Source organism: Dromiciops gliroides, chromosome 5 (assembly GCF_019393635.1).
Source record: "Dromiciops gliroides isolate mDroGli1 chromosome 5, mDroGli1.pri, whole genome shotgun sequence".
NCBI lineage: Eukaryota > Metazoa > Chordata > Mammalia > Microbiotheria > Microbiotheriidae > Dromiciops > Dromiciops gliroides.
The window spans coordinates 303,147,403-303,163,281 of NC_057865.1; the positions used below are offsets into that span (position 1 = coordinate 303,147,403).

The 15,879-nt window shown below is 45.9% G+C and overlaps 2 protein-coding genes across 2 annotated transcripts; both read right to left on the reverse strand.

Annotated features, from left to right (window-relative positions):
• Nucleotides 1-3,139: 3,139 nt before the first annotated feature.
• Nucleotides 3,140-4,910, reverse strand: LOC122729082 (SH2B adapter protein 1-like). The gene is made up of 2 exons (XM_043967741.1): nucleotides 3,426-4,910; nucleotides 3,140-3,244 (listed from the first exon to the last, which is right to left on the reverse strand). The coding sequence occupies exons 1-2, from the start codon at nucleotides 4,890-4,892 to the stop codon at nucleotides 3,140-3,142; spliced, it is 1,572 nt and encodes a 523-aa protein (XP_043823676.1). The 5' UTR covers nucleotides 4,893-4,910.
• A 4,692-nt stretch (nucleotides 4,911-9,602) lies between these two features.
• Nucleotides 9,603-12,369, reverse strand: LOC122729083 (SH2B adapter protein 1-like). Its single transcript, XM_043967743.1, has 2 exons — nucleotides 10,878-12,369; nucleotides 9,603-9,685 (listed from the first exon to the last, which is right to left on the reverse strand). The coding sequence occupies exons 1-2, from the start codon at nucleotides 12,343-12,345 to the stop codon at nucleotides 9,603-9,605; spliced, it is 1,551 nt and encodes a 516-aa protein (XP_043823678.1). The 5' UTR covers nucleotides 12,346-12,369.
• Between the last annotated feature and the right edge of the window lie 3,510 nt (nucleotides 12,370-15,879).

Genomic DNA, 15,879 nt, shown 5'->3' on the forward strand with positions numbered 1-15,879 from the left:
CCTCCCATGTAGGATGCTGCAAAATATATCTGCAGAAGCATCCTGGCACCAGTGCTTTCAGGTCAAGGCATTTAAAAGTCAGTACAATGCCCCTAAAGCGTGTCAATACTGTGAAAAACAAGGACACTTGTTGAGATAATGTAGAATTAGAAAGCAGGAACTTAGGCAGGCAATGACTGAGAGTCTTAAAGATTTTTTTCAGGGGAAATAGGAATAATTATGGAAACTTTTACCAAAGAGGAAACAACCAACCCTATCAGGGAGGTACAGAAGGACAGAATCAGAATCAGGGTAACTTTAGAATCCCTCAGAGAGAGACACAGAAATGATGTACAGGGGAGGAATGGACAATAGACATGGAAAGTTTCATGTTTCCAGACCCTGAATATATTAACTCTCTTATACCAATCCATTCTCCTCCCCAGAGTAACAAACTCCCTGTGACTTTCAAAGTTGGGGACACAAATTATGATTGCTTATTATATACTGGAGCCTCTAAGTCAGTCTTAATGAGTAAAGCAGACCCTGGATGCAATACTATTGGATTTTTTTTTTTGGTGAGGCAATTGGGGTTAAGTGACTTGCCCAGGGTCACACAGCTAGTACATGTTAAGTGTCTGAGGCCAGATTTGAACTCAGATACTCCTGACTCCAGGGCCGGTGCTCTATCCACTGTGCCACCCAGCTGCCCCATGCCTGGCCTTTCTTAAGGCCAGCGCAGAGTCAGGAGAATTTCAGAGGAAATGTAGTTGGACCTTGGACTGTGAATAGAGACAATTAGAGATTGACACCACATCTACCTGAAAGCCTTCCCTTCAGAGGGCTTGTCCTCGGTATCCTGACTTCAGCACGTACTGCTCACGGACCACCCTCAAGTCCAGTCAACCAATAGATTTGAATGATGCTGCCAATGAGCTTGGAGCAGTGTGGAAGGGCTGCCTCAACTCTGAACCCGCAGGAAGCTTCCTCTCAGACAGGCTGGGGCTCTCTCCCTTGGCCTGGAATTCAGAGGAGGTGGCCACGCTGAGCTATTGCTCCTTTCTGACCTTTCTGAGCCATGTGCTACCTCTTTACTACTATTTAATATGTTCTAATAAATGCTCAATGCCCCAAACTGGTGCTATAGCCTCTAATTTCTAAGTAACAATATATCAGAAACCCCAGCTAAATTCCCTAAAACTTGGGACATAGGTAGGACACCCCATAAAGTCTGAAATGACACATATTCTTGTGAAAAAAATTTAACATATGCAAAGCATTTAAAAACTTAAAATTATATGTAAATGCTAGGTACTATTCATAAGCAGTGAATAAATGATGACTTAGAATGCAAAACAGTAGTCAAATTCTTATAGACAAAGTGAAGACCAACTGGTAGACAGAGGTACTAGCAGGTCATAAAATGATGTTGGGGTGTGTAGGTGTGTTGGCTGTGTTGGAATGTATAAAGGTGTATAAGCATGTTAGCATTTGTTGAGGCATGTTGGCATGTAAAGGTGCATGCACTGGCATACTGGTGTATATAGGCATGTGTAGACATATTACTGTGTTGACACATGTCGGCATGTGTAGGCATGTTGAGATGTATAGGGGTCTTAGTGTGTAGGCATGTTAGCATGTGTTGGCATGTTGACGTCGTTCGTGGCAGTGGCACCATCTTTGTCGTCTGGGTTTATATGGATTTTAAAATATTTTGCAAATCTCAAAGAACTGTTTGGAGAATCGAATCACAAGAGATACCTCAAGTTCAGATCTGTTTGACTCTGAGGTCAACAATTTATTATATCATTCCTTTATACCTGACTGTTATGATTTGTCATATGACAAACCTTCACACAGTTGAAAATTTTCATCATGTTGCTCTTATCAGGCTAAACATTGCTAGTTCCTTCAATCCACCTCTGTTTTGCTGTTTCCAGTACCCTCCACATTCTGGTCATTCTCATTGAGGCACATTCCCATTTTCCAATGTCCTTTCTAAAATATGGCCCCACAACAGTAATAAAGCTCTATTCTGGGGCTGTCTTTCCTCTTTTCTTTTATGTTCTCGTGCTATTAAATCCAAAGGCAACTCCGAGGCATATGAATACAGAGAAAATGCCAGAAGCTGTTTATGTGGTATAAATCATACATATTAGGATATATTGAAAAACCATTAGCCTGTTGATCCTTGCTTTGTTTTGTTGTAAATGATGAAATAAAGATGCCTGGAGAACTTTCCCTACAAAGCCTGTGAAATCAAAATAGAATGCTAACAGAGGAGTGGAAAGAAAATTTAGAGGTTATCTTGTTGATTGTCTTTCATAGCTTCTTTCTGCAATACCCCTAATAATTAATCGTCCTTCCTCTGTTTTACTAGAGTAGAATTTGCTATGTCACAGTTAGTTTATCTTATTGTAAGAGATCTAACAATTATAAAATTCTTAGTTGCCTTGAACCCAAAACAGCCCAATCGGTCTAGTTCTATCCTCTGAAGGTCCACAGAATAGAGCTATTCCTTCTTTGATGTGAAAGTTTTTTGAATAACCGAATTTTATTTTGCTTCATACTTATAACTTCCTTACCAAAACTAAACTTTTAATTTTATTTTTTCAAGTGGTCCTTGTACAACATGTGTTTTGGTTCCTACATTATCCTAAAGGATTCCTTTGGTATTTCTGAGCTTGCCCATGTCTCTATTAAAATTCAGCCTAACAGCTTAAATATTTATGAATAGAAGAATCTCTTTTCTTTATAATATATTTTAGAGCAAGGAAAACTATTTTGAAGTGGTGGGCAACATTTTATTAAAAAGAAATGTAAGCAAAACACGCATGCACACAACATAGAATGATCAAGGAAAAAAGTGCAAAGTATAACAGTATAACAGAACATTCACTTTTTTTTGAAACAGTAACTATGGCTAAAGTGTGACAGGCACAATAAGTTACAGCAACAGCAATAGATGAACCATCAAGAGCGGTCCCACAGCCCTACCTAGAATTTTCAGTTGCTAACTTCTTCCACAAAGAGGAAAGAAATAGGATGACAGTGCTTCCTTCCCTTTCACACCAACTTCCAAAAAGGAAACCACATTACTCACCTAGAGGAGACTGACAAAAGAGCTAAGGAAATATTGTCTTTGTCTCCTCTGTGTAGTTTAGGTTAGGACTCTGCTCATCCCAATTTCTGTACTGTCCTCTACTTCTAACTCTGCCTTGTTCTGGCTGGGCTCTGATCTTTCTTCTAACAACAGGCCCACCTCCTAGATAATCAGGGGCAAGGGGAGCAGTTGTACCTCTCTGGGGAGGGTCCATCCCGGGTCTTGACCCAGGGCCAGAGAGAAAGCGGGACCTGGATATGTGGGCGTATTGCTCCTTATAGGAAGGAGTACTGGTTATTGATGGCTCTGGATTGAACCCCATCCTCCTGGGCACTCCCTCTACCCATTCCATTCCTTTTAGCCTCCGGGGAGCCTCAACATAGCTGGTGAGGGTAACATAGTTGAAGGATTCAGACTTCAGGGGAATAGGGTAGACACTGAAATGCGCCAGCACATTAAAGAGTGTCTGGAACAAGAAGTATAGCACCCGGCACTGACCAGACTCATTCAGGGACATAAGAAGGTGCTTGGCCCTGCCCTGGAAGTTTAACGTAAGGACATAATCTCCCAGACTCGTCTGGCTTTTACGTACCAGGTAGACACCGTGATTGCCAACACCCTCTGTCAGCACTAGCTGGGCAGCTTGGAGTCGAGGGAGGTCCCCATGGAACCAAGGGTACTCTGAAAGGAGGTCATCCCTATGACCTCCATGTGACTGTCCCTGACAGAAGAACCACGAACCTGTGGTGTCTGGAGCATAAGGGGCTGGACGGGGATTTGTTTTCCCCGCTGGGGGCCCCATTTTAATGGGGAATCGGGGAGACACCTCAGGGGGTATCAGTTCTGTTGAGACATAATCGGAGGCAGAGCTGGGGGAGACAGAAGCTGAGGGATGGTCTGAGAGGCCCCCACAGGCCCCCTGAGGCAGGTCCTCATTGCTCTCCCTAGGTCCCAAGGGCAGCTCCTGTCTGTGCATTGTCCCTGCCCCATCCTTTAAGGGTCCTCCTGCCCTACTTCGTGTCTCCATCTCAAAGCTTTCCCCAGGGGATGCCCCATGGCTAGTTGACCCCTCACTGATGCTATCACCCCCATCAGAGGAGTGGGAGTTGCTGTTTTCACCCAGGACAGGTGGCCCAGAGGCCGAGCTCTCCAAGGGTCCCCCTCCCCTACTTATTATCACCATCTCAAAGCTTTCCCCAGGGGATGCCCCACACTTAGTTGGCCCCTCACTGGCGCTACCACCCCCACCCAGGCCAGGTGGCCCTGAGGCAGAGGTGTCCAAAGGTCCCACTGCAGAGGGGGGTTCACCCGCTCCCCGCCACTGGAAGATCCCTCGGACTGAGCAGCCAAATGAGTGGAGGGAGAAGCGTTTTTTCACCTGAGGCTTTGACGAGTTTGAAGTCATCGAGGAAGGGAGAGGGCCAGCCAGGTCTTCAGAGGATCGAGAACGACCCCACACAGTCAGAGGCTCACTGTTCCCACAGCTCTGCAGGGAAGGACCACTTGATGGGGTTTCCTCACCAAGACTAAGGCGCATCCGACCAGATGATAAAAGGGAACCCGAGGCCCGGGCTACCTCCTCCTCAAAGTGCTGCAAGAAGAGCAGAGCAAAACATCGGGAGAAGGCTGCCTCATCCCCAGAGTACTGGAGATGGGAAGCCCAGTAGAGGTGGAAGCGTTGTGCACAGTCCAGGGCTGCTTCCCGAGCCTGGGATTCACAGAACTCCTCCCAACCTGGGGAAGGTGGTGGTGATGGGAGAGGGTGAGGAGAAGGGGCAGCGCCATCCTCAGGGGAAGGGGCACCATTCATGATGAGCCAGATGAGATGGAGAGTCCAGGATCTGTTGAGGGGTCTGAGGAAGAAGACCCTTAACCCTAAATTGGGACAGAGAAGAGGATAAGAACAGTGTAGAAATCTGTAAAAATATATCCTTCCTGGCAGCAGCTAGGTGGCACAGTGGATAAAGTACTCGCCCTGATTTCAGGAAGACCTGAGTTCAAATCTGCCCTCAGACACTTGATGCGAACATGAGAGGGAGGATGGTAAAGAAAAAGGACTTACTTGAGGTCAAAAATCTGACTTGAATCCCTGTTCTGGTGGGTGACTATAAATAAAAATGTGGCTTGGCTAAATTACATTTATTACAACCAACAGAGGTTTATAAATTATACAAGAGATGCCATGAGAGGCATGTCCCAACAACTGGATGCTATCAGCTGGGTGGCCTGGGAAAACAGAAAGGTGTTAGACATGCTCCCAGCAGAGCCAGGAGGAGTCTGTGTGATGTTATGTGGTGACCGTTGTATATTTATCCCTAATAATAGAGCCCCAGTTGGGTCCATTACCCAAGCATTGAAAGGGCCCATGGCCCTATCTGAGGAAGTGGCTAGAAATTCAGGAGTGGATACAAGGGCTTGGATAAGTTGGTTAGACTCTTTGTTTACTGGTCCCTAGTCTAGGGTGAGCTCCATGGTAATAGTGAATTTTAGGGTCCTTCTCATACTTCCTGTTCAGTCCCTTGCTTTATAGACTCGGCACAATGTACAATCCAACTGATGCAGCTGACACTGACCCAACGGTTCACAGAGAAAGGAGAAAAGACCCCGATCCTGAAACTTCAGAAAGGAGAGACCAGTGATGATCTGGACTTAAACCAGCAGGCTGCCAATCATTGGGAAAAGGAAGCAAGCCAGTGACTCAAGTACAGTGTGTGCTCTCTGAGTAAAAGAGCAAGGGAAGGGCAGCTAGGTGGTGCAGTGGATAGAGCACCGGCCCTGGATTCAGGACGACCTGAGTTCAAATCTGACCTCAGACACTTAACACTTACTAGCTGTGTGACCCTGGGCAAGTCACTTAACCCCAATTGCCTCACTAAAAAAAAAAAAAAAAAGAGGAAGGGGGATTGAGTCAGTTCTGACTCTGAGGCTGGGGTCTGGAAAGTTCCCAACCCCCAGTCCCTTTTATGGTTAGACCAATCTGTCCATATTCCATCCTGTTGCTAAAACACACAGCCCTCCCCCTTGTTCTGTGGCCAAGCAGGAGAGCTGTCTCCTGTTAGTGCAGACCCACCCTGATGCTACCTCTCCCTGCTTGCATTCCCAAGCCCTAGCTCCTGGGACCAGCTCCTGATATCATCTCTCCCTTCTTCCCCCTTGTCCCCTCTGCTTGACTTGGTGGTCTCCTCGAATTATTTGGGTAAACTGAGGCAATTGTCCCATACATCAGTAACAGAGTCCCAGTAGTAAAATTGACTGGGCCTCCCGTGGCTTTAGATGCAAGCAGCTCCAGTGCTTATTTAGGGTAACTGTGGCTTTAAATTCCACCATTTAAAAAAATTAAGAAAACTAATTAAAAAACATGACACCCCTCCCCCAACAAACAAACAAAAAACGGAGAAACTTCCAGTGCCAAAATGGCCAAAAATGAGGAAGTGAGGAAGTAACCCCCAGAGGTTCTCCCAAATTTCCCCTCCAAAGTGACTTAAAACTGCCTCTGAATCCCTCCAGGGGTAGGGAAGCAGCCCACCAGTTGGGCAGGAAAGGTCTGTCTTACCTGGGAGGGAGGGAGGTGAGGTCCAGGAGTAGGAATAGGAACAGCAGCAGCAGCAGCAGCTTCTGGCCTCACAGCAGGGGGCCTGAGGCAGGGCTTTTAGCCTGGGCAATTCACCTGCAAGGCTCCACCCCCCTGCAAACCAGCAGCTCCCTAGGCAGGTGAGCAGTCTGGGCAGCAGTGTAGGGACCCTCACCAGGCACCAGGGAGGTGGCCTACTGACCAGTAGTGAAGCCCTGCCGAAAACTGGTAAACCGCAAGTTCCCACCCCTGTGACCGTCCAGCAGAGAGACCTTTTCCAGGGCAAACTAGCAACAGGGGACCCCACCCCCCAGCATATTACAACAAAATGACCTTTCCAGGGCCTGCTAGCAGAGCATTGATCACCATAGCAAAATTAGGCAGACTGGAAACAAAATTACTCCCCCCCACCCCCAGGGCCTGCTAATAGAAAGACCCTGCTAACAGAGCAATCCAGCAGCAGGGGCCCAGCCTTGGGGCAGAACAACAGCAAGATCACTCCTCCAGGGCTGGCCACTAGAAAGACTTTGTTAACTTTAGCAACTTAGAAAAAGCAAGCAGCTAAGACTTGAAGTACAGTGAAAACCTAGAAAGACCCAGAGCCTCAGCACAAAAACCAGGGACAGTTTAGGAATAGTGCCCTACTTGAATAAAAATATCAAGTCACAAAAGAAGGCACAAAAATGAGCAAAAAAAGCCTGACTATTGATAGGGAAAATCAAGGCATAAACACAGAGGAGGACAATAGTAAAAAAAAAAAATTGCTAGAGGTGAAGCTTCAAAGAAAAATGTAAATTGGTCTCAGGTCCAAAAATAATTCCTGTAAGAGCTTAAAAGGGATTTTGAAAATCAACTTAGAGCAGCAGAAGAAAAACTGGGGAAAGAAATAAAAGTAATGCAGGAGAAACATGAAAAAGAAATACAAAAATTTCCTGAGGAAAATAACTCCCAAAAACCAGATTTAGCCAAATGGCTACAAAACTGTGCATACCCTTTGATTCAGCAGTACCACTGCTAGGTTTATATCACAAAGATATCTGCCAAGAGAGAAAAAGATGTATTTGTACAAAAATTGTTATAACTGCTCTTTTTGTGGTGGCTAAGAATTGGAAATCAAAGGAATTCCCATCCACTGAGGAACAGCTAAACAAACTGTGGCATATGAGGGGGATGTGCTATAAGAAATGACAAGCAGATTGACTTCAGAAAGGCCTGGAAAGTCATGTATGAAATGATGTCTAGTGAAGTGAGCAGAACCAAGAGAACATTGTGCACAGAGACAGCAATAAGGTTTGATGCAGCACCGTGAATGACTTGACTGTTCTCAACAATACAGTGATCCAAGACAATCCCAAAGGACTATTGATGAAGTATACTACCCACTCCAAAGAAAGAACTGATATTGATGGAATAGACTGAAGCATGCTCTTTTCCACTTTCTTTCATTTTTTTTCCTTTGACTCAAGTCTGCTTGTACAAAGTGTCAAATATGGTCATGTTTTACATAACCATACATATATAACCTATGCCTGATTGCTTGCCACCTCAGGGAGGGGCGAGGGGAGGGAAGGAAAGAAGGATAAATATTGGAACCCAAAAGTACAAATAAAAATGTTTATTACCAAACAAAAGTCTAAGACCAAATCTAAGGCCTTCAGTGTACTTAGTATCCAAACTCTTTAAAACTAAGGCATTTGAAGCCAGCTGTGTGAATTCAGTAATCATTTTACTTTTCAGTAATCATTTCTAAGACTGAAGCTTGGAGGGCCTGCAGGGTTTGTAGAATGCAAACATTTTCAAAAATCAATCAAAGCAAATATTTTAAAAAGGAGCCAAACACCTAACGTAACTGGAAGGTAACTGGAAATCTTGGGTCTGCAAGGGTCTAGTTATTATAAAGTGATCTCCAGAGTGGCCGGCTTAGAGGACATGCCCTACTAGTGAATATTGGGGAAGAGAATTCTTAGGGTGATTGATTTGAAATCACCAATAGGGTCATAAAAAGCCTCCAAGATATCCATTTAAAAAGTGTGTGTGTGTGTGTGTGTGTTAGGAGAAGATACTTTTTTTCATCACCAAAACTGCTGTGGCCAAAAAACATCTTGCAACCTACCCTAGCTTGCCCCCCTCCTTGCCTCCCTCCCTCCTTTTCTTTTTTTTTCGGGGCAATGAGGTTTAAATGACTTGCCCAGGGTCACACAGCTAGTAAATGTCAAGTGTCTCAGGCTGGATTTGAACTCAGGCCCTCCTGACTACAGGGCCAGTGCTTTATCCACTATGCCACCTAGCTGCGTCTCCCGCCCGCTCCCCCCCCTCCCCCCAGCCCCTTTTCTTTCACCCAGGAGGCTGGAACTCAGACATAACCTTCTCTGACCAACATTTTCTCCCTGGCTCCATGGAGGACAGAGAGTAGAAGGGACCCTAGGACTCAAGAGGAGGGGGCAGAGCCTGGGAGGAGTGCCAGCCCTGAGGGGTGGGTTGGAGGGGGGAGAGCAGCAGTGTCCATGGTCCCCCCCACCCAAGCAGGCAGGACTGAGGCTTCTGGGAAATTGGAAGACCAGAGTCACTCAGGTGTACACCTCTCTTAATGAATGTTTGACCTACACACCGGCACACAGTGTTCCCCCTCAGCCTCCTGCTTATAGCACTAAGCGAATGGATATTTAATTTACGTAATAATGAAATGGGGGCAGGGGTAAGGGGGTGGCAATCATGCTTTAGTGAGGCTTGGGAACAAGCTGAGAAAAGTGAGGAGGGGTAGAGAGGCACAATTCCTCAGAGGGCTCTGGGATGGTGAAGGGAGGGGTGTGGAAGGGGCAAAGGCAGAGAGCTTCCTCCCCCTCCCTGGGAAATTGCGGCAGCTTGAACCCTGGGTGGGTCGGGGTATTTGAGATCCCCTTATTTAGGGTTTTGGAGAAGAGACCAGCTCCTTTCTGTGCCACCTTGGGGCTAGATCATGGACACCCCAAAGTGAGGAGCCCCTTTGGGCTTCCTTCTGCTCTGGACATAGGGTGGTCCAATTCCTTGTAATACTGGAGGTGAAATGAGTACCAATGTCTAACGTTATATTTTCTAGTAATGCATACCTGGGTATGATAGTTAAAAAAATAATCCTAGAAACCCTAGATGCCGTAGCTGACACTAAGGGATAGGATCTCTTATGACTAATCAAGATTTTAACCATTCTACTGCTGGCATTTAACTGAAGTCTAACCCTATTTGAATACTTTTTAAAAAAAATAACAAAAAGGAGGTTTTTGATAAAGCATCTAAACACCAAATGGTACTGGAGGGGAAACTGAAATCTTGGGACCTCAAGGGTCCAGTGTAAGGTCATTTCGACCATGCTAGGCTTAGAGTACATGCTCAGCTGGTGATTATTTGGAAACATGAAGCTGAGATGGATGAACATTGTCCAAGTAATAAAATTAACTGGGCTTTCAGTGACTTTAAAATCCAAGAATCTCTAGTGGTTTTAGAAGAAACTGAGGCTTAGGCATTGGAAGGGAACTTTGTAAGTTCACTAAACATATCAAAGTCTGAATTTTAGAAGGCATTTTAACTGAAAAACTTTACAAAAATCTTTATTCCAGATTATTTTCCTTTTTACCATCATATACATATCATTTGAATATATCTTTTTAAAATTTTTATTTGAATATTTCTGAAAGGAAGAATCTCTTTTCTTTATAACAAATATTTTAGAGCAAGGAAAACTGCCTTGTAATGGTGGGCAACATTTTTTAAAAAAAGAAATGTAAGCAACACATGCATGCACACAACATAGAATGATTAAGGAAAAAAGTGCAAAGTATAACAGTATAACAGTACGTACATCTTTTTTTTTAAAACAGTAACTATAGTTCAAGTGTGACGGGCACAAGAAGTTACAGCAACAGCAAAAGATGAATCCTTATGAGCGGTCCCACAGCCCTACCTAGATTTTTCAGTTGCTAACTTCTTCCACAAAGAGAAAAGAAATAGGATGACAGTGATTCTTTTTAAAACAACTTCCAAAAAGGAAACCACGTTACTCACCCAGAGGAGACTGACAAAAGAGCTAAGGAAATACTGTCTTTGTCTTCTCTTTGTAGTTTAAGTTTGGACTCTCCTCATCCCATTGTGTGTACTGTCCTCTACTTCCAACTCTGCCTTGTTCTGGCTGGGCTCTGATCTTTCTTCTAACAACAGGCCCATCCCCTAGACAATCAGGGGCAACTGTACCTCTCTGGGGAGGGACCATCCTGGGTCCTGGCCCAGGGCCAGAGACAAAGGGAAACTTGGACATGTGGTTGTATTCCTTGGTATAGGAAGCAGTACAGGTTATCGGTGGCTGTGGAGTGGACCCCATCCTCCTGGGCACTCCCTCTGCCGGTTCCCTGCCTTTTGGCCACCAGGGTGGCTCAATATAGCGGGTGAGTGTAACCTGGTTGAAAGGCTCGTACTTCACTGGAAAAGGGTTGACACTGAAATATGCTAGCATGTCACAGACTGTTGGGAACAAGTGTTGCATCACCCAGCACTGACCATCCGCATTTACGGTAAGAAGACTATGCTTGACCCTGCCCTCGAAGTTGAACGTGAGAACATACTGCCCTATCCTATTGTCGCTTTTATGTACTAGGTAGACACCATGGCTGGCAGCACCCCCTTCACGCACAAGCAGGGCAGCTTTGAGTTTAGGGAGGTTCCCATGGAACCAAGGGTACTCTGAAAGGAGGTCGTCCCTATCACCTCCATCTGACTCCCCCTGAGACAGCAAGGAACTTTGGGTGTCTGGAGCGGAAGGAGCTAGTGGGGGGTAACGTTTCCCCTCTCTGGGCCACTTTTTAATAGGGAATCGGTGAGGTGCTTTGGATCGTATCAGTGCTATTAAGTCATAATGGGAGGCAGCAGTGAAGGCAGAGCTGGGGGAGACAGAAGCTGAGGGATGGTCTGAGAGGCCCCCACAGGCCCCCTGAGGCAGGTCCACGTGGCTCTCCCTAGGTGCCAAGGGCAGCTCCTGTCTGTGCTCTGTCCCTGCCCCATCCTTTAAGGGTCCTCCTGCCGTCCTTAGTGTCTGCATCTCAAAGCTTTCCCCAGGGGATGCCCCACGCCTAGTTGGCCCCTCACTGGCGCTACCACCCCCACCCAGGTCAGATGGCCCTGAGGCAGAGGTGTCCAAAGGTCCCACTGCAGAGGGGGAGTCACCCGCTCCCCGCCACTGGAAGATCCCTCGGACTGAGCGGCCAAATGAGTGCAGGGAGAAGCGTTTCTTCACCTGAGGCTTTGAAGAGTTTGAAGCCATCGAGGAAGGGAGAGGGCCAGCCAGGTCTTCAGAGGATCGAGAACGACCCCACACAGTCAGAGGCTCACTGTTCCCACAGCTCTGCAGGGAAGGACCACTTGATGGGGTTTCCTCACCAAGACTAAGGCGCATCCGACCAGATGATAAAAGGGAACCCGAGGCCCGGGCCACCTCCCCTTCAAAGTGCTGCAAGAAGAGCAGAGCAAAACGTCGGGAGAAGGCTGCCTCATCCCCAGAGTACTGGAGATGGGAAGCCCAGTAGAGGCAGAAGCGTCGGGCATAGTCCAGGGCTGCTTCCCGAGCCTGGGATTCACAGAACTCCTGCCAACCTGGGGAAGGTGGTGGTGATGGGAGAGGGTGAGGAGAAGGGGCAGCGCCATCCTCAGGGGAAGGGGCACCATTCATGATGAGCCAGATGAGATGGAGAGTCCAGGATCTGTTGAGGACCCCGTCAGCTGGTTGGCTTTTGGGGACCTTGAAATCCAGAGGAGGGGTCTGAAGGAAAAGACCCTTAATCCTAAATTGGGACAGCGAAGAGGGTAGTACCAGTATATAATTATTTAACAATATACCCTTCAGTTCAGCTAGGTGGTATATATCTCTATATATCTACCTATCTTATCAAAAGTTGAGAGATCTTTTTCCCTGCCGAGAGAGGGTAGTCCAAACAACATCTCATAAAGTGATGTCCCAATATATTTTCTTTCTTTCATTCTTTTTTTTTCCCCAGGGAAATGAGGGTTAAGTGACTTGCCCAGGGTCACACAGCTAGCAAATATCGAGTGTCTGAGGCCAGATTTGAACTCAGGTACTACTGAATCCAGGGCCCCTGCTTTACCACTGCGCAATCTAGCTGCCCCCTCTTTCATTCTTAAAAAAATTTTTTTTGTGGGACAATAAGGGTTCAGTGACTTGTCCAGCGTTACACAGCTAGTCAACTATCTGAGGCTAGATTTGACCTCAGGTCCTCCTGAATCCAGGGCCCATGGTTTACCCACTTCACCACCTAGATGCCTCCCCCCCTCCCAATATCTTTTCTCAGGCTTGTCCTTATCCTAATTAAAGCTATGGGCAAACATCTGGTCCATGGACACTTGGTTTCTAGTATTAATTTTGTGGGGCTCCTCTTTAACGTTTGATTCATCCTTTCCACCTTTCCTGAAGAAGGTGGAGACCAAGGACTGTGAAAATTCCTATTTATTTCTACTGCCTTCCTCATTCCTTAGAATACTCTCGAGGTGAAATCAGTCCCACTGTCTGAATTGATATTTTCTATTAATCCATACCTTGGTATGATATTTTAAAAAATAATCCTGGAAACCCCAGACTCCATAGCTGACACAAAGGGTTAGGCCTCTACCCAGCCTGTAAGATGATCTGCTATGACTAATCAACAGTTTAACCATCTGACTGCCAGCATGTCACTGAAGTCTATTTGAATATTTCTTTAAGGAATTAAAGAAAAGCTGATTTTTAGAGAAGCCTCCAAACACCTAATGATCCTGGAGGGGAATCTGAGATCTTGGGACCTCCAGGGTCTAGGGTAAGGTTGTTTAAAAATTCAAGGCTTAGAGTTCATGCCCCAGTAGTGAATATTGTTGAGAATGAGGCTGAGAGGGTTGGAGAGGCTGTTGAGACATCACTTACAATGTAGTAAACCTGAGCTTTCAGTGGTTTTAGGTTCAAGGCAGCTCCAGGGCTTGATTAGAGAAACTGAGGCTCAGGGATTGGAAAGGACCTCTGGGAGTTCCGAAAACCATTCCAAAGATTAATCTTTGAAGGCCTTCTTCATGATTCTTGAAATTCAAGCATTTTAAAAAATGAAGTAACCTAATATTTTTTAAAAGCACCCAGAAATTTCCTCTGCCAAGATGGCTTGAGTGAGCAAGCAACCCCCAGAGGCTCTACCAAATTTCCCCTCCAAACTGATTTAAAACTGCCTCTGAATCCCTCCAGGGACAGGGAAGCAGCCTAGCAGCTGGGCAGTAAAGGTGTGTCTTACCTGGGAGGGAGGGAAGTGAGGTCCAGGAGCAGGAGCAGGAGCAGGAGCAGGAGCAGCAGCTTCTGGACTCACAGCAGGGGGCCTGAGGCAGGGCTTTTAGTCTGGGCAATTCACCTGCAAGGCTCCACCAACCTGCAAGGCTCCACCAACCTGCAAAGCAGCAGCTCCCTGGGCAGGTGAGTAGTCTGGGCAGCAGTTTGGGGACCCTCACCAGGCACCAGGCAGGCTTTGAGTGCCTTGCTGACCAGTAGTAAAGCACTGCCTCAAAGAGGTAAACAACAAGTTCCCCAAAGTGATAAACAGCAAGTTCCCACCCCCCGACCTTCCAGCAGAGAGACTGTTTCCAGGGCAAACTAGCAACAGGTGACCCCAACCCCCAGCATATTACAACAAAATGACCTTTCCAGGGCCTGCTAGCAGAGCATTGGTTACCATAGCACAATTGGGCAGATTGGAAACAAAATTGCCCTTCCAGGGCCTGCTAATAGAAAGACCCTGCTAACAGAACAACCCAGCAGGAGGGGCCCAGCCCTGGGGCAGTACAACAGCAAGATAACTCCTCCAGGGCCAGCCATCACAAAGACTTTGTTAACTTTAGCAACCTAGAAAAAGCAAGCTCCTAAGCCCTGAAGCCTAGTGAAAAGCACCTTTAAGACCCAGAGCATCAGCACAAAAACCTGAGAGTTTAGGAAAAGCGCACAACTGGAGTAAAAACATCAAAGCACAAAATAAGGCACAAAATGAGCAAAACCCCCCCAAACAACAAAAAGTATTCACTATTGATGGTTACTATTATATGGGACAGTTGCCTCAGTTTACCCAAATAATTTGAGGAGACTACCAGGTCAAGCAGAGACAGATTTATTTCATTCTGAGGAAAATGGGTGACCTCATGCAAGGAATGAGGAGCACACTGATGAGCTCATGAGTTGGGGTTTTATGGATGTTTGAGGGGGCCGTCCCCTCGTGCACAGGGTGAGCTCACACTCCAACATCCAATTCTGTCTCACCCAAATTTGCGTGATTAGCTCACGATCATGGTATGGAGGCATGCTCAGCTGGGTTTGAGAGATGGAGGGAAGGGGAAAGGGTGAAATCACTCCACCCATGTAAAGAGGGGACAAGGGGGAAGAAGAGAGAGAAGGTACCAGGAGCTAGAGCTTAGGAATGCAAGCAGGGAGAGGTAATATCAGGGTGGGTCTGCGCTAACAGGAAACAGCTCTCCTCTTTGGCCACAGAATATGGACAGAATAGTATAAAAATAACAGGAACTGGGGGATGGGAAGTTTCCAGACCCCAGCCTCAGCGTTTGAACTGACCCAAGTCCACCATTTCATTTCCCACACACTATGATAATAGGAAAAATCAAAGGCATAAACATAGAGGATAACAGTAACCAAATGGCTACAGGTGAAGATTCAAAGACCAATGTTAATTGGTCTCAGGCCCAAAAAGAATTCCTGGAGAGGGCAGCTAGGTGGTGCAGTAGATAGAGCACCGATCCTAGATTCAGGAGGACCTGCATTCAAATTCAGCCTCAGACACTTGACACTTACTAGCAGTGTGACCCTGGGTAAGTCACTTAACCCTCATTGCCCAACAAAACAAAACAAAACAAAATTCCTTGAAGAGCTTAAAAGGACTTTAAAAAGCAAATTAGAGAAGTGAAAGAAAAACTGGGGTAATAAATAAAAGTAGTGTAAGAGAACAATAAAAAAGAAATACAAATATTTACTGAGGGAAATAACTCCCTCAAAAAAAGAGTTAGCTAAATGGCTATAAAATTGTGCATACCCTTGGCTCTAGCAGTACCACCCCAAGGTTTATATCCCAAATACTGATGCCAAAAATGAAAATATTATATAGTAGCTCTTTTTTTAAAGTTTTCAATGCCTTTTAATACCTTTTCTTTTTTTGATAAAAGCATTTTATTTTTT